This window comes from Bemisia tabaci, chromosome 3 (genome assembly GCF_918797505.1).
Source record: "Bemisia tabaci chromosome 3, PGI_BMITA_v3".
Lineage (NCBI taxonomy): Eukaryota > Metazoa > Arthropoda > Insecta > Hemiptera > Aleyrodidae > Bemisia > Bemisia tabaci.
This window is the reverse complement of record NC_092795.1, coordinates 38,437,378-38,460,236: the sequence shown is the minus strand read 5'-3', so window position 1 is coordinate 38,460,236 and position 22,859 is coordinate 38,437,378. Positions and strand designations below refer to the sequence as shown.

The 22,859-nt window shown below is 37.9% G+C and overlaps 1 protein-coding gene across 1 annotated transcript; it reads right to left on the bottom strand.

Moving 5' to 3' along the window:
• Window positions 1-1,154: 1,154 nt before the first annotated feature.
• LOC109038997 (uncharacterized) lies at window positions 1,155-11,152 on the bottom strand. The gene is made up of 4 exons (XM_019054300.2): window positions 11,114-11,152; window positions 5,048-5,311; window positions 2,604-2,987; window positions 1,155-1,342 (listed from the first exon to the last, which is right to left on the bottom strand). The coding sequence occupies exons 1-3, from the start codon at window positions 11,123-11,125 to the stop codon at window positions 2,631-2,633; spliced, it is 633 nt and encodes a 210-aa protein (XP_018909845.1). The 5' UTR covers window positions 11,126-11,152; the 3' UTR covers window positions 1,155-1,342; window positions 2,604-2,630.
• Between the last annotated feature and the right edge of the window lie 11,707 nt (window positions 11,153-22,859).

Here is a 22,859-nt window from a genome sequence, read left to right as displayed (position 1 = left end):
GGAGAGACTAGAAACTCGCTTATTCGTCTTTTCAGGTTTTTTGTGCTTTCATCTTTGCCACAATTGAATTCCAAGACGAAAAACACTGCGCAATCGGGCTCACCATACAGGTTCAATTTTTAAGAATTTTAAAAAGCAACAGAATGCTTAAAGGGTAGCACCTTTACCTAGTATTTTTTGATACCCAAAGTCCTCCTCTTCTCGGGAAATTCACTTCTGTTAATATTAGGATTCACTTTTTTAGCTATGAAAGACAATTTTATCTTCTTTTTGTGTCGGCATCTTTATCAAGGTTAGAAACGTTCACAGGAGACACCTTTCTTCGAGGTCCTGGTCCTGGTATTCCTTCTGAAGCATATTATTGACGACTCATGTCAGAGCTTTCATTTGAACGTATTTCTATCAAACGGAACTCTTTGCATTAAGACATGCGCCCTGAGATCCATGAGAATATGAGCATAACAGGGCTCACGTCATAATGCACATAGTTCCGTTTGGTAGAAATACGTCGATTTTATCTGTATCATGAGTGAGGCTTCGTACATCATACAATTTCCTGAAGCTAACAATGTCGTCACATCATCCAGGAAAATCACATCGTAATATTTTAAATGGCACAAGAGGAGAAGACAGTTTAAAGCTTTTCCACTCAACAGCTTCACAATGTTGTATGTACAACATGAGCAGATACTTCTTTATCGCGTAGTCTAAACATTCGTATTAATAGCCAATTAAAACTGAAATTTTCATATATCATTGTTTTGCTTGTTTGTGTCTAGTGGCCTTTTACAAATAGCAAGTCAGTCTTTTCATAGCTCATAATGAATAATAGAGGCACGCTACCAATGAGTTTAATTATTCGACTTGTGCGAATTCGCCTCTACAAAGAGATAGCGGAAATGGCGAATGTGCAACAGAGGAGAGATATTTTTTAATACAGGCAGAGAGAATATTCGTATTTCATTAAAAAAAATATCAGGTCCTCTCTATTATTATTCCGTGATCTTGATTAAAATTTCTGGTTAAAAAGTTCTCAGATGGTTATAAGGTCCAATTCATGGAAATCAACCTCTCGTTTTCTATCCTAATGTAAATCAAACCGTGAATATTACACTGAAACCTGGATATAGGATTCAAGAATAAAGCAGAATACATTTTGGTAAAAAAAAATAATATTTTACACAATAAAATACAACAATTAAATTAAACACTAAGAATGAATACAAAAAGACATAGATTAGAGACTTGCATTTGGTAACTTCAATGAATTGGCAGTAATCGTAACTTTATGAGGATTCTGTGATATGTTGGATGACTCATGAATGGAGATGAATGAGATGAGCTGTAACAAAAATCATAAAAATATAGTACGTGCCTACATGAAATCTATAAAACTAAGATAATGGGAACACCATTGCATTCGTTCCGTTAAACTTACGTAAATTTTGACGAGGCTGTATTATTTTAATATGCATACTTAATAAAAGTTTCCAATCACATTTACCAATTCGCCCAGATTTATTTTACATAGATTTAATTTAGAATTTATCCATTACGCGGTGAAAAAGAGACACGAGTAGTTTTTTGCAAGGAAGTTAACAGCCCGTCGGGACCTCTGAACGTATAGTGGATGCAAAAGTGTTCTAGAGAGTTTATTTTGAATAATTTGAAGTCTTTCGCAATTTTTAAACTTCGATCATCATTTGAATTACTTCAGATGAAGCCGCGTTGTGTTGTATCACTGGCAGGGCCAGAAACCAAAACGCCTTCATTTTTTACGCGCACCATACACACAACCGTCGAGCACTAATAGTTGCATCAGACATCAACATTATCGTTGAGCCATAACAATCGAATGAAATAGTATCTCATCATATGATTCATTTTTCTCGGTACTGCAGAGATTCATATGATCAGAGGTATACATCCAGCGAATGAAGTACTCTTTAAGATTAAATATTTTTAGTTCATTCTCTAAGATTTCACTCATTTTTGTGCTGACATAGTATAAAAAATACAATCTGTTGCCCCATAAATACTCAGAAAACTTCCGTTTGATTCAATAATGTCGCCCGATGAATTCTCTTCAAGCTGACATCCTCTTTAACACCGGCAGGATACTTTTATTCTGATCTGAATTTCTTCGGTACAACGACAATTGCATTGTGCAGTTAATACTCATTGGGCGTTCTTACTGATCTCATTGAACATATCATGGATCACCAGAAGGAGGAACATAATGAACTTCAACCTTGAAAGAAGTTCACTTCCTATTTGTGGGTTACCAATGAATCATCGGGCATTCCTAACTGAAAATTTCATTGGATATATATTTCTACTTATGGAAACACGCAAAAATCAGCAAAAGTTTGAGCAGGAATTTTACAGCTATTGTTTTTTCTTTTTTGTAAAACAACAAAGTTATTTAAACGATTATATAACCTTGGAACGTATTCACGTTTTCTTGTTCAAAAAAAGACTGTATCTTTCCAATTGGTCAGATTTCTTCTTTCTTTTATTCGTTCTTTCGAACAGAGGAGACCTTACTGAAACCTCTTGACTACTGAAATAAAATTAAAGTCGTCAAAAGAGTTGGAACTTACATGAGGATCATATGTGAAGAGCTTAGATCACCAGTAATTGTGGTACGAGTGGTACGGAGCGTGGGCAATGATGGGCTTAGCAACGGGAACAGGGACTGGATGGGACACAGCCACAGGGTAGGGCTTGACGACGGGGACAGCGTAAGGCTGAGGGTAAGGCACTGGAACCGGTTTGGCGACCGGGACGGCTACAGGGTGGGGCACGGCTACCGGGTACGGCCTGTCGACTGGGACTGGTACGGGTTTCTCAACCGGCACGGCAACGGGCTTGGGTACAGCTACGGGGTACGGCCTCGGGACTTCCACTGGGTAGGGGGCGGCTACTGGGTAGGGCACGTGCTTCTCTACTGGTACGGCAACCGGGTGGGGTACTGGTACTGGCACCTAAGGATAGACAACAAGAATATTAGAAATAATTTTAGAATATAAGAAAATTAGTGCGTTTGCGGTTCCATGGAAAAAAAAAACACATTGGATCTGGAGTCCAGACTCTTGAAAACATTGACAAGAAAAAATACTCTTGATTCCATCAGATTTTTGCTCAAATCAAGAGAAAATCCGTTCAAATTGGACGTATTTCTGTCAAACGGAACTAAGCGCCAATTTGAGTTCCTTCTGAGGAATTTAGAATCCCGGATAGCGCGTTCTGTCAAACGGAACTAAGCGCCATGGAAAATCATTGCGAGTATAGGACGGAACGAGCAGGACGCCCGTTTCCGCCGCCAATCCAAGCCCCCCTCTACCTTCCTCCCCCTATGGCGCTTAATTCCGTTTGATAGAAATACGTCCAATTAAGAGGCTTGGTTCTTGATGTAAGCAAAAATCCGATTGAATCAAGAGTATTTTTTCTTGTCGATGTTTTTAAAAGTCTGGACTCTTGATCCAATGTGTTTTTTTTCCAGTGTTGCCTCCCTAAGTGGTCCCAACTATAGTGTTGCACCAAACAGTGTATCACTTTTAGGGAAAATTGTGATCGAATGAGCTTTTTTCCTCCGTAATGAGACTTTTTGTCACGCATGTTGGCTATTTTCTGACATTCTTTTCATAAGAATATTAGAGGTAATCAAGTTTTGATGCTTCAAATTGGACTAAAAGAGAGATGTAGAGAAAAAGAAATTGAAAAGACTCAAAATTTTAGAGTTATGCGCCATGTAAGGAAATTTCGATCTCCTACGTAGAAATTTTTTATATCACTCTTCTTAAAAGAGGAATAAAATTACGCGTTTTTAGTATCTTATCGAAAATGCTGAGCTCTGCCATATTTTTTTTGAAACACGTGCACTACTTGTTTTTTTTTTTTTTTTTTTTTTTTTTTTTTTTTTAAGAACACAGGATGGCTTCAAATTTTTGTGAAAACGGGAAGATCCGTAGATAATGGTGTATTAAAAAAAAAAAAAAAAAAAAAAAAAAACTACTAAAAAGGACTCAGTATTTTTTGATCAGGCTGTGGCGAGTGTGCGTCAGATCGTGCACGAGCCATGTCACAGAACGTGTGAGAAAGTTTGTCGCGCCGAGTGGCGGCAAATGCGCATCCGGTCAAAATCTGTTTTGGGAATCACGATTAGAATAGACACATTCTCACTTTCCGATCAGCTGGTTGCAACATCGTGTATTTTTTTGTGTAGATCAAGAATACTTTAATTCTATGTATGCTATTATCTACAGGGAAAAAACCCTTGATAGTCCACAAACGCAAAATTTTCGGGTTATTTTTGATAAGATGAATCAACAAATCGAAATTTGAGTCACTCCAGGAAAACTGACACAAAATATATTCACCCTCGAGCATTATGAGCCAAAAAAGGAAATACTTGCATTTATTATATAACGAAGGGAAGAGGCGAGGGTTGCTGGATGATATGGACATTTTCAATTAATTATGGTAACACTCCAATAAGTTAGGTTGCTAAACCAAATGTCGTGGTTCTGCCACGACTTGAGCCGCGGTGCTACCAAAATTAATTGGAAATTTTCATATCATACATCAAATTGGGGTAGTACCACAGTTTTAGGGGACAATCCTTAACACTTTGTTCCGTGATCGAGCAGTTTTGTACTTCAATATATTGCACATTAAAACTAGATGTCTGTCAAAATCACGCACATATTTCAGATAGTATGATTTAAAATGCCATAGCTTCTGGTTGGTTTGTAATTTGTGGATATCTTTCTCAGTCCAAAAATATTTACAGAACAGCGCTCTACGGTTTGGTATCAATGACTAGATTCGTTGCTTCTCTGGCAGAAGAACGTAACTCCATTTCAAAAATTAAAAATTAACTTAAGCAATTCAAACATTTTACAGAATTATGACTGTGTAGCTTCTGTCCAAAAATTTAGCTAATCTCTGTGTGTAATTACGAGAAATCAGTGAAACTTTCATTTTGATACGCTCAACAGTTTCGGCAGCTTCCTTGTTTGCAGCTATCAATTCTTTGACCTACCTGTTTCGTGATGGTGGTGTGGATGGATGTGGGGTAGGCGCCGTAACTTGCTCCGTAAAGTCCGTGTCCAACGACAGGTCCGTGTCCACCGACAAGTCCATGTCCGGCGTAAAGTCCTCCGAGGGTGGAGTGACCTAATCCTAGTCCGCCGTAGCCGTAGCCGAAGCCTTCATACGACCTCTTCTCATTCTTTTTCACTGATTTTGAGTCTCCGGCTGATTCCTCGGCGCGAACGACCGCGAGGGCCAAAATTGAAAAAACAGCCTGAAAGGAAAAGATGCACATGAGCGAAGGGTGACACTCAGAGAGAAGGAAAAACGTAGTAAAAATAGGGTGGCTTAGTATTGTGCTAACAAAATTTTTTCAGAGATCAATCAAAACGGTGGAATGGGAACTTCTAAGTTTTCTTGTAAATCCAACACTGGAAAAAAAAACGCATTGGATCTAGAGTCCAGACTCTTAAAAACATCGACAAGAAAAAGTACTCGTGATTCGATCAGAATCTAGCTTAAATCAAGAACCAAGCCTCTTAGTTTAAGCGGATTTCGTTTTGATTCAAGCAAAAATCCGATTGGATCAAGAGTATTTTTTCTTGTCAATGTTTTCGAGAATCTGGACTCTAGATCCAATGTGTTTTTTTCCAGTGAAAGGGAAACAGTGATTTTTGAGTCAAGTTTTTTCTATTAAGTTATTGAAAAGCTCCTTGAATGTACCTAAGCTACATTTTGCAACATAAAATTACTTTTTCTGGCTCGTTTTATGAACGACGCATATGCCATTAGTTTCCCTATTCATATAGGTGCTTTTATGAATGAGTTGGAAATAGTACTTCTTTATTGCATAATATATCCATATGTTGTCATGTAATTCAAGACTTAAACTGGCTAGAAGCTCAATCTTTATCTCATTTGAAAAGTCGACTTCATCATTATTACTTGAACCCAAAATCTGAAGAACCCATCTGCTTGCCAATTGACAAAAATATAATGTATGAGGAGAGACGGACTCTGTTGTTTTCAACCTATCATAAGTATTTGGACTGAACGCTATAATGATAATGACATATCTAAAGTCGGAACACCACATATAATATCAAACATATCTGTAGTCATGCCGAAGAGACGCAGAGTATGAAAGAGCCTCGTTTGAAGTTTCCAAAACTTTTTTTTTAAAATATCCCCCCCCTCAGAGAGTTGGCACTCCCTTATTTCCTCTATGAAACCATCAACTCCTCCAAAATTCTCTCCTGAAATTCTCTGAAGGGCCTCTGGAGGACAGGGGACTTTGGCGGCAGGGTGTTGCATGTCGTAGAGCGCTGTGAAAGAGGCGTTTATATATGTATCTTAAAATTTTCTTAAATTTATTGTAAAAAATTTCCTCGCGTAAAATTTCATAACTTCTCCCAATGCGGTAAGGGCAGTTACATTCAATCGTTAAGGTGGTGTTGACCATTCTGTCTCAACGTAACGATCCGTTTGTAAGAGACGAAATGACGAAACGCACGCTTGTGACACGCGCCGGCGCCCCATCGCGGTGCGTAGTGGCGCGTCGTACCTGGGAGTTGGCCAAGTGTCGTATGCGTTACTTAAGTGCCGCAGTCGCCGCCGCGCTACTGCCCAGCTATTCCAAAGATGATATAAGTGCGCTCGCGTCGGAATACTGATCAGGGTCCGCCAGGGAGAAATTCGCTCACCATTTCACTTCGACCGATAGACTCAAAGGGACAGGCCTCGCTCCTAGGCAGGGTCAGATTTACCAATGAGCTACGTAGGTTGTAACCTACGGCGCAACATTCTGAGGGGCGCAAAATTTTTTAGAATTTTTTTTTTTTTATTAAACGAGTCTTTCGTTACTTTTTATTTTCCAAAACCAACTTGCAAACGTAAACGCACCTCAAAAATGTTTAAAATCGTGTTTTTTTTAAAGGTGAATTTGAATATTTTCCTGACACCTAACATCTTCCTTCTGATCTGGAGGGGAGGGGCGTCCGGGGGACTCCTCCCCCCATGAGAGCGCCTACTTTTAAGGGCGCCACCCACCCTAAGTTTAGCCTAGGGCGCTAAAAATGAAAAACTGGCCCTGCTCCTAGGACGCAAGGACGTAACTGCATCTCTACATGAGCCCTGACGCTCGTGTAACTACATTATGTTCAAGGCTCACGCGAAAAAGCGTTTAACGCCCCAATTCTAGATTTGATTTTCATGACTGAGGAACAATACGCGCCCTTCTGCAAACTGACAATTTTTGCAGACAGAAGAGAAAAATTTGCCATTTTCTAAGTTTGCGAGGTTAGATTTGCAATTTTTTGGCAAAACATTACAGGGTCATTACAGCCGTTTCCTGCAGAATTGGAAAGAAACTTACATTATCGGCTTGCTCATTTTATACTATAGAACGCGGCAAAATTGTTAACTCATTTTGCAAAAAATTGTCAGTTAGAAGGTATTGTGCCTCAGCCCTCAGTATGGATTATATGGGCAGATTTAACCAGAAGCACCCTAACTACACTGCCGTGTTAAGGAAAAACACCGTATGAACATTCCAGAGTTGCCAAATTTCCTCCGATAAAAGAGTTATTTTGGAAGGAAGTTTTGCATATTTGTACCAGAAATTTGCAGATATTTTAGTTTAAACTGGGAACAATGTTGCCTGAAGAACTGGAAGAAAAATATTCATAACTTTTCCTGTAAATTCGTATTTTATCAATGGCAACTTGGTAACGCCTGAAGGCTCATACGGCCTTCTTCCTTAGTATGACATTACACTGTTTTAGTTAATAGTAGTAAAATATCGATTCCTGGGTAAAAAAATGCGTGTTCTTTTTGCAGTGTTTCAAATTCTCTGATTTTTAGGTTGCGGATTTCCTCACGTGTCTTATTTTTTCACAGACAAGTAAGCGGCACCTTGGCTTCACAGTGTGTAAGGGTATTTGTTATAAGCTGACACAATTTGGTTCTCTGTTAGAAGTAGAAAATCTGAAAGAAAATGAGTCAAAGCGAAATGCAGAAAGGCTGATTGTGGTTACTGACGTGACGCGATCGATTTCGAGCAAGTGAAAAACGCTTGTTAGTGTAGTGATAGTGAAGGGTAATTTAAGAAATATCGAAGCTCTGAGGGGAGGGGAGTCTGAACCTGCGTTATAGGAGGAGGAAGAGAAGGGGAAAGTTCAGGGCCGCGTCTCTTAACGAAGAAACTGGAGTGTAGCGCCAAATTCTTGAAAAAATCGAAGCGATGTGGTAATGGAGATGTTGCATGTGTGAGGAATTTGCGATTTGACTGTTGATTCTTATGTAAAAGTTTGCGAGAAACACGGTAGTCCCACTGGTTTTCTCTGAAATCAACTCCCAAGCTCAAAAAAGCTCTCAAGTTGAGGCCAAAATGGAGGGGATATCCCACGCTATCCTGAGAGTCCACCTCTACATCAAGACAAACCCTCCATGCAAAGGATAGGAAGCAAATACATTGACAGGGCTACCACTTTATTTGGGGACTCTAGGGGTCTAGGTAAAAAAATACGTATCCCTGTTGTTTTGTTTGAAAATTTCTGATAATTTTTAATTTTTCTCTGGCAGATCTGACCAAATTATATTTTTGAGATTATCTGTTAATATTACTCAGTGAGTAAAGAATATTCACAGATTATTTCAAGAAAAATTGTTAGTGAGTTTCATCCTTAAAAAGAAATTTAAAACAACGACGGAAATTTATATTGTTACAATCAGAGATAGCATGTCCTTACGAAAGTCAATGATATTTTAGAGACTCAATGAATCTTGAACTTATTCATCGTCCTTTAAAATTGATGGTATTGACAATAAATACCACTGTATGTACTTAGAAAATTGTCATTACGATGATTTTTGTTCAATTTTATTTGAGCTATCGAAACATTAATCCATGGTAAGTGCAGCTAATATATTATGATCTCAGGTTGACTGTCAACCGTAAATAAATAAATACGATGTTAACGTGCAAAATTACGTTTGCCTTAAACCACAACTGCCCAATTTTGAGATGTCTATGGTATTCAACTTACGTTTATATTATTATCAAAAGAATTTCGCAAAATATGAAAGAAGTTAACCTCACTCACGTCACTGAATTTCATTAATCGTTATTCAATAACCATCAGTTTATATGTTTAATCAATACATTCGCAAAACACAACAAACTTATAGGAAGTTTGTTCAGTAATTTTAACTATTGCATTTTTGAGAAGTAGACAGTGCATTTAGTTCACATAAATTTTTGTGGATTTGTAAGATATTGATTCAATAATAACGGGTTCAAAGTTGGATTGTTTGAGCTTTCATTTAAACGCGCACGAGAAGAAGTAAAATGGCGTTTGAAAAAAGTTCCTTAAATTACGGCCCCGATCTCAATTGCACGTTACCCCTGCCGCGACCCATGATCCGACCAACTCCGCCATAATAGCGAAGAGAGCAGTAATAGATGAACCTCGAGAAACATAAAAGCATGAGCTAACCATGGCTCATACAGAACAGTGGCGTGGCGTGAATTGCGATATATCGATTGTTATGCCATTTAAACCTATGGTAAAGAATTGATTATTAAGGTGTTCGCTGCGAATACCCTGTTAATCGATCCTTTTCCACAGGTTTAAATGGCAGATCAATTGATATATCGCAATTCACGCCACGCTACTGATACAGAAATGCACTTACTTCTCTCGTCGCTATCACGGCAGAACTGCTATCAATGGACGACTGCATAAGCCATACATCCCGACAGAGGCAATAAGACTGAAAAATTGTTTTACGAGATCATGGGTGAGAAATTTCCCATGAAAGTTGGGTTCAAATGGCTTCACTATGCAGAGCATAACTCAGAGAGCTTATGTTAGTCAAAAATCGCATAAAATTATCCCCATACTATGGGCGTTGGGATTCCAAATATCATATTTTTTGGTGCGAGAGAGGGAGATGTTACTGAAAGTAGTACCTAAATCCTAAAAATACTACATTGCACATGATCACACTCTAAAATTTGACGAAATTGCTTACATTTTATGATTTCCAAAATAAACATCGCATCGCAAGTTAAGAACAATGAGATGAGTGCACGAATATAGAAAAAGAGGATTAAAGAAGGGATGGAATGGCGAGAAGCCGTTTTGGAGGCCAAAACCGTCACGAGATTTGGGTGTCATTTGAAAAGAGGGATAGAAAATTCCACGACTCGCAAATATTAAAACGTAAATTATGTAAATAAAAATGAAGAGGAAAAAATTGAGTGGTTTATATTTATTATCTATGTTCTTTTTATTCGTCCATTATGCTAAAATTCATTTATTGCTTTGGTCTCGCGAAAGAAATTGATGTTTCCTAAGCGTTACATATAAAATTATTTTTAATTTATGATAGTGAGGACGAAAACAAGATATCCAGCAATTTGTATGAGAGAGAATGAGAGCTACATCTCTTCCTCTTTTACCACCATTTGTAACGGAAGGCTTACAGTGATAACCATTCCGGAAATCAAGATTGTTTAGGGCAAAGTAAGAGTAGATTCATGCTGCGACATTTTCCCCTTAGAGTGAATGTTGGAACGTGGTATTGATTCTGGACGTGTTCTAAGTTTCGTCTTTCCTAGTCGTTACCTCAGGATTTTTTATATACAATTGCTTAAATATGACTCGATTATTGAAAAGGAAGACGAAGGGCAAAATACGCGATCCGAATTATTTAATAGGGCATTTGCATCTGCCTCAAACGCCACTCGACAGGAGCAATTAAAAGGTCACGATCAAAGACATAGGACACAGGACGAATGTTGAAACGTGGTATTGATTTTTGATATATTCTTTATTTCATCTTTCCTCGTTACTTCAAGATTTTTCATTTACAGTTGCTTAAATTTGAAACGATTTTTAAAAAGAAAGACAAATTTCAAAATACGAGATCCGAATTATTTGATAGGGCATTTAAATCTACCCCGAACGCCGCTCAATAGAAGCAATTAAAAGGTCACGATCAAAGACATAGGTCACTCCGTAGAATACCGAAAGCTATTATATGTTAGGACGATAAAATTTGTTATACTTACTATGGACTTCATGATGGTTTAAGAGGTTAGACACACTGTGAGGGGGTCGACGTCCAAGCAGCGTTTTATAGATCTCCCTCCCTCGCGAGCTTTCTCAGGTCTTGCGTGTGGCCACCAGCGCCTTCCCCTTGCGATTTCGGCCGTACTAGTCTCGCGCTGTTGCCAATAATGCGGAGGCAAAATATCACGTTTATCAATCCCATTTCTTAACTCCTATCCTTGAGAGACTTCTCTCTTCCACTTTTCTCCTTCTTTTTTTTCGATCCGCGTCCTACCAAGAGTTTTATTTGGCCAATTTCCAGGATTTTTCGGTTATCGGCAGTTTATAGCCCCGCTGTATTCAAAATTTTAAATTATGGCCCATCGAAAGTGAACTCAATTCATCGGAGAATTACTGCATAGAGACTAAAGGAGAGAGCCTCATCATCGATGAGTTTTATGTATAAAAGGGTTCTGTTATAGTTGAACTTAAAATACGGTTTTTTTATCGCAAGATTCTAAGCTTTTTGGCTCTCTTCTCATTCCTCCGGCAGTAAAATAATGTCTGCTTTCGAGCAAAAAACCGAGCAAGACATTTTGTTAGGTTGCAAACTATGAAACAAAAGCTTGTGGTTTTGTTCAATACATTAAGTAGCAATACAATGTCCAAAAACGACCTTACACTGATAAAAATCTTTGTGTCCTCATGTTACTGTTGGTTAATACACGAAGTAAAACACAAACCATCACAGATGTAGTGTTGATTTTGGTACAGTTTGCGGTTTATTTAGCTCTGAAAACAATGGAGAGACTGGGAAAATGCATTTCTTTGATTTCGACGTTGATAGTTACACCACTCGTTTTTTATGAAACTTCTTCAAGAAAACTAACTGGCATTCTTTCTTAAAATTGTCAGCCAAAAGCTAGGGTAATATCGTATTTTACTTCCCGCATCAACTTAGCTTTCATGTTACAATCCTTTTTGTGTGCAGTCCCAAAAAATGACGTTTTGAAGCTTTGATTCTTGAAATACTCGTAGACGCCTTGACTTTCTTGCGAGCTTTTTTAGTTTTTTGGTGATGAGACCAGTTTTCAAGTCATTTCCAGTAGGCCAGGTAGTTCCTTTTCTTATTTTCATAATTAAAGACATTTTGTCTAAATTAACAATTGTTTGATATCAAAGTTTTTTTTCTTTCTTTTTTTTTCACTGAGCACGAAGATTCAGATCCGAGATATAGCTTCTAGTGCTGCCATAGGCTCAAAGAACCTTTTTCTTCCCTGTTCTTTAACAGAAAGACAATTAGACGATTTTAAGTTACTGAGATCAACGTTTGGCAACGCTGTGCGCAAAGCGCACTTTGAAGTCTGAGTTCAGGTGTCACTGGATCAGTCGAGTATTTTGCTGATCTGCCTCAATCCGTGATCCTCCTCCGTTTGATCCAGTTAACTGTCTGCTAACCAGCTAAACGCGTCTCACACAAGCTCCTAACTCACGTGCCTTGTGCCTCATGTATTGCCATTCGTTTAGGGTTTACTGTGCTTCGATGTGGCTTTGTTCACCTCCAGTAGTGCTTATAAAAATCTTTAAAAGACAGGATATCTTGGCTCAGAGAACTGCTTACAGCCTCTTCATCAGATGTTGACAATACTGCCGTGCAACGCAAAAACGCCGTAAACGTCATTTTAAATTTTTCTGAAACAATGTATCATAGCAAAAAAACTTATGTACCTTGAGAAAATGTTTTTACAAAATTATTTCTCAAATGCTATCAAGAACTTAACCTGAAAATTTGAGGTGCATGGGTAAAACAGTTTTTATTTTATAAAGAGTTAAGTTCCAAAAAACGCGAGAAAATCTTGATGGACTTACGGCGTTCTTGCTTAACGCGGCAGAATAATGGTTAAGGTGTTTTAGAGACTAAAAATATGTTTTGTCATAATGTGCCAATGTTCGTATTAGCATATATACAACCATGAAATTCTTTCCTTTTTTCGATGATTTGATTGAGAGTCCATCAAAACAGTCATAGAGCAGTTTACACGAATTTATCGCAAATTATGATATTGATGAAGTCATTCTTTTGACAAAAACAGAGGACAATTTGTCGTCAAAATAATTATCGTTGGTTCAATCTTCAAGTTTTCTTTATTTAGCGCATTTGATTAAGCTTTGCCAAAGTTTTGCATCCTATTTTCTATTAATTTAAGGGCTGATCACAAAAATAACTCAGAAACGAGGTAAAAGAAATACACGATGTGTCACAATTATTGCTATCGCCCCATATGAGGCTGTGGTAAAGAATCGATTATTACGATGTTTGTTGCAAACACCCTATATCGATCCTTTTTCATAGATTTAGTGACAGATCAATCGATAAATCGCAAAGCACGCCTCGCTACTGCGAGGGATATGAGCCAAGGACGTGTGTCGCGTATGGGTGCCAGTTGAAAATTATTGAATAACATGCAAAAGTTATGATTTTAAATTGATGCAAGACATACAAAGAATTTACAATGCAATATTTAAAAGTTTTCAGATTATAATAATAAAACAAAATAGTTTAAAGGTAGCCTGCTAGTTAAAATGTATTTCAAATATGTCAATCTCCATTTCATTTTTTATTCTAATATCAGAGGTCTTTTTTACATGGGATATTTTTGTAATAATGCTGATTCTTTCAAATGTAGGAGATAATCGAACCTAATTTTGATAGTTTAAAAACAATTAAGTGACATATATAAACTGCTTCTGGTGGTAGGTGGCAGACATTTAGTGTGGCTTTATAGCTCTTTTTCTTATCGCTGCGTTAAAGTCTCTCGGTGGAAATGGCGTCTAGGGCGGAATGGTATCTGAAAAATAAATACGCTGCCGATTTTTGAGGATGTTTTTGCTTGATCTTGATTCTTTTATCATAATGCCTACACCCATGCAGGGTTGCAATTTTTCATGAAAAATAAAATCTTGAAATTTCACGTGGAATATTTCATGAAATTTCAGGAATTTATGAAGGATACTGAAAATACCGAATCCATTTCATGTTTCGCGAAACGTAAAAATTGTGACTTTCTTCTATTTGTGTGTCTTTCAGTGCGGGTTGCGTACTCTAGCCCCTGAAAAATATGAAATATTTCACAGCCTCGTGAAATTTCATTAAATATTTCACGGATATTTCCAATCTTTCATATTTTTCATTTCACGCGTGCAACCCTGCACCCATGGTGTCTATTTTCACATAAATTTGATTACCTTAATCCATTTAAGCTCGAAGATCTAGGCTAACAAAATCCTGGTCGTGAATTGAATATTTTAAAATCGAGTCTACGTCCGTGAAGTCACATGTAAACAAGAAATACTTATTCATGACCAAATTCGTAGAATTTAAAAATATTACATTTGGAAACCAATGATTTGATTATAGAATGGAATCGGACATGACTTCGCTTGTTTAAATACAGCTGATTTGATCAGTTATGGCCTTATTAGGTGTCAGTGCATAAGTTCATCGGAACAACAAGTATTGACATCGGTTCATCCTCACCTAAGACCATCCTTCACTATGTGTTGTTGCGCTATCAGATTGTTGCAACTCGTCGGTGGAATGTTTCTATCCTAGACAGGTGACATTTTTTTTTTCATTCTAGGGCTTCGGTTTCAGTTGGCTCTTTTATCATCTGTTAAAAAATCTCAGGTATTCACCGCAGCTATAATTTGATCACCATAAATCAGTTGACTGGTCCCAATTAGGCAAATGAAGAATCCGGGAATCCTGTTAATTCGTTTTATGGGATTTTATATGAAGTGCGATTTTTTTTTCGGTCAGAAAGACCCTTCAACCTTTAAGCCTTCGACCCCTCTGCAAACTTTAAAATATAAAAAGGTGTATCTTGAAAGGTGTGTCTATTCATTGATAAAAAACAGACTTCTATGATCATTGGTTTGCTCATAAATTTGCTCATTTATAATCTTATATTCACAAAATTAATACCAACAAACGAATATAAAGCACAACACCATGCAAAAACGTACTAAGACCTTAATGAATATGGACAATGATTTGACTTAATTTGATTTTTGTCTTATTCGTTGAGTTTTTGGGACCTTGGTTCGAACCAGAAATTTTTATGCACAAAACCAAAGTTGCGCCAAGGTTCCAGCATCATGAAGTCTATTTTGGATATTTCAGCTTATTCTTAGAAAAATAAAGAAACGAAGGAATACTAATTTATTTCTTAGAGCAAGAGTCTTTAGGGGATATTTTTAGTACAAAAATAAAAGAGATAGTGTAAGTATTAAAGCATTAATGGGACTTAAACTTGAATCTCAGAGATGACTCAACATAAGCACCATTAAAATTGCATGAGAGTAACCAAACGCAGGAAGCTCACTGAGTTGGGCTCCGTCCAAGTCGAATTTTTTCTCACCTCCATCGGCAAAGTTGCCGAATTGCGAATGGATTAACCAATTTACAATTTTGAAGTAATGCGGCTGCCTAAAACTACCCTGCAATGTATAGATATGTACCTGCATCAAAAAGTAGATTCTGATCGAAATATTGTTGATGGTCTCTAAATTTTGGAATATTCCTTCGACTATTTTTGCAATCATTGTCTTTATTGAATTTTTAAAATTGAATGATTGGTATGGGCATTGAGGTGTGAAAATAAGTTCAAGAGATATTTTTTATTTTAGGTTGAATTTTTTTGCATCCTATTGACTTTACGATGCTAGTTTTCGCGTAAGGCTCATGATGGGAAAGTGAAAGAAAGATAATGTTGACTAAAATAAATTTTGCATTCATAATATATAATTGATAATATATAATATATATAATAATATATAATATATATAATATAATAATAAGTTTTTTTTTAATTTTATTTAACGACGATCAGCATCTAGGCTATTTACGTCGGGGACTAGGCAATTTTAAATTTCTACATAATACATACAATATAATATATATATAATATATATATTTGATAATATATAATTTAAAAAAATAATAACTTGTGCCTTTATCAGAGGCAATGCCAAAGAAGAGATCGTTATTAGGATCTGGTCCGCTATCGGAACTTTATACCGAAACAGCAAATAGATTTTCCGATATTTGGGGGTATTCTTCACCTAGGAACCTATTCCCCTGCCTTGAGGAAAACTTTTCCTCGATTTTGGTTAGGATTAGTCTTCTAGATAAGCGTGCAGCATAAAAAAATTAGCCGTAGTAATTTTGTCTAAGAGACTGAGATGGATGATTGGGCATGGAAACCACGTCATAAGCACTCTGACCGAGACCGTTTTTTGGCGTTAAGTTAATTTTCACTATAAAGAGTTGTAAATTTCAATTAGATTCTCCCCTTTATACAGACGCTATTAATGACACGTCATCATAGGGATTCTCCATAGTATCGAATTGGATCCAAACAATAGCATTAGCATAACCTCTTTCAATGCTACCAATACGAAAAAAATCGGTATCGCTTTTCTGTGACGTAACACTAATGGCGTCTATATAAATGAAAACAGTGCAAATCATACGGGAGCAAAGAGAGCGCAGAAATTTTCAGCACTCTCGTTTAAAAGTTCTCAAACTTTCTAAGTTGGCAACAATGTACGATGTTTGATGTTGGTGACTGTTCCTTCCGTTTCCGAATTTCTCAACTCGGAATCGATTGTTAAACTCGAATGAACTGCAAGACTCTCTCGGAATACTGATTGATAGTGCTTAAGTTCATATCCTCCAATGGTCCTCCGTCATCACCTCTCAATACGTGGATTTTGAAACATTCGGAAAAATCATATCCATCATTTGGTGGGGGGTTTTTGTAGATTTTCACCCCAAAAATTTATATTTTTTTGTGACGAAACATTGTCACATCTAAGTATCCAAATCACGTGACTCCTCCTAAACGGGTCGCTAGCGATTTTGTATGGAGTAGATCAGACCCGTGCTGTAGAGAGGCAGGGGCCGAATTTTGTTGGTCCTTCCACCGTACTTAAATATACTTAGGACGAGTCTCAACTGCACTTAAGTCCGGCTTAGCGCTACTGATTGGCCAGCGGTGCAGTTTGGACTCATCGATGGATGTTGCACCTCTATGGGAAAGAACCGACAAAATTTGGCCTCAGGCGTCGGCTTAGGAATCGGAAGCCATGCAATCCGATCGTTCTAAAATATCCAAATGAAGCATTGTTCAAATTTTTAAACCAATTGCTAAACTAAATAACTCAAATCTCATTAATCGGCCCAGTTCATTTTCTGATTTTATGAATATGTCAGTGTAGAAACAATGTCAGATAACATTCACGCATGATGAATATATTATTCGAAATCTGATAGCTAAATACGGATATATGCCACTTAGTATGTCATCGGTCAGTAATTCAAGGAATGTAATAGAAAAACGCAGCAGTCCGAAGCGAAAGATTGACTACAATGAATAGTGATAATTTTAATTTATTTTTTTCAGTCGAACTTAAAACAAAGCGAAAAATTCAAGAGTACTTATGTATAATAACCGAATTAGTTTCTTCTCAAAATTTAATCACAGACCAAGGCGTTTCCAAAATTAAATGATTTTACATTTTTAAATGTTGCTGAATGACAATCACTGGGAGTATTATATATGTTATGTATTTTTTATTTATTTCTGCTCACTCGTCTGACACCAACAATTACTCGGCCAAAAAAGTACTGGTCTTTCACAGGGAAAGAAGATCTCTCATTGCGAAAGTCTCACAGAAATCAAGTGAATGTCTTTTGGAGTTCACTTAGATTTGAGATGCTTCGTGAAGTATTCAGATCAGCGACCAGAGACGGCGCAGTAATAGTAAATCTCCTCAAATCATTTCCTCCGTCGTCTCATTGTGACTGGTTTTTACTTCATTTTAATTAGTAGCCACCTTTTTTATAAACCTGTGAAAATGGTCGCGAGTTGTGGCTCTGTGTTCGACTCTAACGAGTATGTATAATGAGGAAAGATGTAACTTTTGCATAATACCAGTGGTGAAGCAAGCGCAACCGCTTGAGAATTTTAAGGTCTAAGTTTAAGATGAATCTCACTTCAGCCGCCGTTTCTTAGGCCAAAAATATGCATAAAAATAGATTATCAAGTATTTTAGACCAACCTTGAATGACTAGACTTAGGTTAATTCAATTACTTCTAGAGGCGGATCCAGCAGTTTTGCAACACCGGATTTCCTCCAATTAAATCCATGATGAATAATCGATTCTTGTCGGAGCACCTGGCCCCTCTAATAATCGATACATTTTCATAGGTTTAAATGGAGGAGATCCGGTGTTGCCAAATGCTGGATCCGCCAATGATTACTTCCATGTAAACATCCGAGCTCAGCTCATTGAACCTAATTTATCTATATATTTAATATCCTAAGGCCTTTTTTGGCCTCCAACAGTTTGTGCTAATTCGATCTCAGAAACTACTGGACCGATTTTCCTCCGATTTGTTTTAAATGAAAGCTCTTACGCCGTAGACGTGCCAACATCTCTTGGTTTTTCGATTTGCGCGACCGACGTTGCAAAATTTACCTCGATTTGATAACGACATATTTGCATTTTTGACGCTGGACAGTTTGTGCTAATTCGATCTCGGAAACTACTGGACCGATTTTCCTCGGATTTGTTTTAAATGAAAGCTCTTACGCTGTAGACGTGCCAACATCCTTTGGTTTTTCGATTTCCGCGACCGACGTTGCAAAATTTACCTTGATTTGATAACGACATATTTGCATTTTTGACGCTGGACAGTTTGTGCTAATTCGATCTCGGAAACTACTGGACCGATTTTCCTCGGATTTGTTTTAAATGAAAGCTCATAGGGTCTAGATGTGCCAAGACCCCTTCGTTTTTCGATTTGCGCGACCGAAGTTGCAAAATTTACCTCGATTTGATAACGACATATTTGCGTTTTTGACGCTGGACGAGTCATATGGTTGGGGGACCTCCCACCCTCTGATTTTCCGTTTCCCTCTCCACGTAAATCCATCCCTACCTGCTCACAACACGTGTCACCCTGCTACCCTAGCATGGGTCCTACGGCAGTTTCACTCATGTCGGGGGTCGGTTCATGTCTTCTTCCAAGAGAATTGGTGATTTATCTTCACCCTTTCGCACCGTTACATTTTCAAAAAGTGTTCTGATTTTCTTTTCCAGGAGTGTTATTTATTTTTCAAGGTTGTTTCTTTTTCTAAAAGTAGGTAATTTTTAGTTTCCTATTCTTCGTTTTTGAATTTATTATTTTGCCTCCAAGAAGTCCTCTAAGCACTGGTAGTAGCAAAATTTGGCTCGCGAAGCGAGCCAACAGTTACTCGCAGAGCGAGTAACTGGGGGTCCAGGGGGCTTGCCCCCGGCTAGCGGCGCAAGCGAGCGTAGCGAGCTGAAGCAGCTAGTCCATTCTAAAATTTTTAAATCAAATTGAATCAAATCAAGTTAAGGGGGAGTTTGTGCCAGTGATACTGGATAGGGTTTAATTAGATGAAACTCTAAATACGGATCTATTTCGTTTGAAAGTGAGTTTCTTTTTATATGTTTTGTTGGGACCTCTTTAAGGTCCAGCCGAGGCCTCACCGGGCATTAAATATAAAAGTTGTTTATTCATCAGATTACTCGGGAAACATGAAGATGATTCTGTCACTGTCCGAATTATCTGCTTCAAGGAAAAAAGAGGTAGGGGAGATGGCCGTAGCGTGCTTCTCAATAAATTGATTGATTTGCCGTTTAAACCCACGGAAAAGGATCGATGAACAGGGTGTTCGTAACGAACACGTTCATAATAGATTCTTTATCATAGCAATATCAACAATCGATTGTTCACGCCTCGCCACTGAGAAGGAGTTGTTGGATGCTATGAACATTTCCAATTAATTGTAGTAGTATCCCAATAAATTAGGTTACTGACCCAAATGTTGCGGTACTAGCACAACTAATTAGAAATACCCAATATCATCCAACAGATTGGGGTAGTACCGCAATTTGAGGAGTTGACCCCTAACACTGTTTCCGTTATCTATCACCACCTCACAAGGAAAAATGAGAAATGAATGCCTCCATGAACGAACAGCGTGTGCAAGGCTAAGTTATGAGTAGTAAGAAGCATATACCCCACAAGACAAACAGATCAAATCTTGGAAGCCATTAACTCAAATACACGGTTGGGCCGCAAGACCTATTTGACCGTTAGTACTTTCCAATGATGCTAGATCACGATATTGATTTCCGACAATCGACACATGAATGCGAATGATAATAGGGAAAATGGCAACAGTGGAGTTTGCTCTATTCTTTGAACTCTGCTCACAATCTTGTCCGATCAGAAATCGCCAAAAAAGGTCGCGAATGCTTGACTGGTCCTCAATGTAAACTCTGAAAAATGAAGTAATTATTTGACGTTCCAAGGAGCCTGCACCAATCAGCGCGTTGCTATCTGCGCGCGAGATCGAGCATGTCCGTTATTTGTGGTCACGTCCAAAGTCGCTAATAACATTATTAAGTGTACCAAGGTGACCATTTGTCAGCCGATGCGGTGCTTAGTATCAAAGAAGCAATATGAAAGATCACCAATTTGAAATAAAAAAATCTCAACTTCTTCTATTTCCGAAAAACTTAAATTAATTTAACATCGTATGACAATGATCATTTATAGAGAATACCTAGAGAAAACATGTAAAAAAAAACTGAATTTTTGGCTTTGCTTGCATAAATGATACAATAATTTGTTGAAGAATGTATTCCTGATTTAATAATAGTTTTTCCCTTATCGTTTCTAAACTCATGACCAAAATAACATTTAGCATTAAGCAATTGCTATGAAAATAACAGCCGGAAAGCCCCGCAGGCACAGTGTCTTGTTATTAGCACCACTCATTTTTTTTGGATGTAACTGTCTGAACAATTTTCCTGCTCAAATTTTACCCATGTGTTGCGAAAAAAATGTTAAAAATAGGAGGGAGGAATGGAGAGGAAGGAAAGGATTGGTTTGATCTAAATTAGGAACCTTCATCGGAGTCCACCACATACCAGCGAACGCACTGTGTTTGGCGCAATGCGTGAGGTATTCATGCACTCTTGTAGGCGCTACTATGCCTCCCGCGCCGACCAGCGATTGCACTGTTTTAGACGCAATGCGTGAAGTATTCCTGCACTCTTGTAGGCGCTATGCGTTTCGCGCCGACTTGCGATCGCCCTGTGTTAGACGAGATTAGACAAGATTTTTCCCGCCTCTCCTTCCTTTAACTGGACTATAGATCTCGTCCTCCCAGCCATTGCCTATCAGGCATGGAGTCGAAAATGGGTTTCACAGGGAGCAAGTTGCTAGCCGCACTGCCAATACTTCTGCCTCAGCCCGGACTAAGGATCGGCGCCGTGGTAGCGTCACCTATACTGCCGTGCCAAGGAAGAACGTCGTAAGAACATTCGAGAGTTGCCCAATTTCCTCTGATAAAATGTTTATTTTTGAGGAAAATTATCTTAAGTTTTTTTTGAAATTTGCAGACTTTTTAGGTAAAATTACAAGGAAAATTACCTGAGAAATTGGAAGAAAAATATTCACAAATTTTCTTAAAAATTAGTGATTTGTTAAAGGAAAGTTGGAAACGCCTGAAGGCTCATACGACGTTCTTCCTTAGCACGGCAGAATGGCATGACTGAAATAAGTATCTAAATTAATGGTCCATGATCCTGAATTTTTCACGAACTTCAATTGCAGGGAGTGAACGGTTATTTTTCCAAATCATGATTTGTTTTTTCATTATATTGATTTGAGGAACTCCCCGCCTCGTAAAGACGGTTGGCGTGGAAAACCTAAACGCCTTCATTTTTATGTATATGCAATAGGGGCATCCGAGAGTACGAATTGTTGCATCGAGACGTTCGTTGTCATGAATATCGCGTAGTTTTTCAACTTTAAGTGCCTCGTTGAGATGGATAGTTTTCTGTAAGATAGGGGGTGACTCTAGATCTACTATAATGATTTATCAGAAAATATTTTTCAGTCAAACTTAATGATCGGGTGCCTCTACTTTAAGTTTTAAAACGAGTCCCATTAGCAGTAAATTGCGAGTGATTCAGCTCATTTTCAGGCCAACATATAGTCCATCTAACTATTTTGCATCCCAAATATAGCGGATTTAAATAGCTTTGTATCGAAATGGCAATACCTGAGATGAAGACTTCATACCATTTTAATCCTGATTAGACGATTTGGGGCCGCTTGTTCCAAAATGATCGTTGGAAACTTATATGATCTCCAATTTCGATCTCTAGATTTCAAATGTTCGTGAATTACGGTCCCATTTCTCATGAATGATCTGATCACTGGGTTATTTTTCGCGAAAATTGGTCAACGGATACAGATCCATGCCTAAATAGATGTCGAGTAGAATAGGAAATATTGACCACTCTTGAATCGTTCTGATGCGTTCGTATTTGTATCAAAACGCAAATCATTGATGAGCGAGTGCCGAGAACTCAAGGAGGCAAATGGTCAATGAAAGTGCAAGTGGATTAAAGCTCAGCTAGCACCACCGCACAGTAATGAATGTGCAAAATATAGGGAACATCGACCTAAATGGGCTGTACAATACCCTCACGGATGGTATCTAAAATTCAAATGTTCAATTTCTATGGCACACTGGAAAAAAAGTCGCTTGGATCTAGAGTCGAGACTCTTAAAATCATTGACAGGAAAAAGTACTCTTGATTCTATCGGAGTTTTGCTTGAATCAAAAGAAAATCCTCTTAAATAAAGAGGT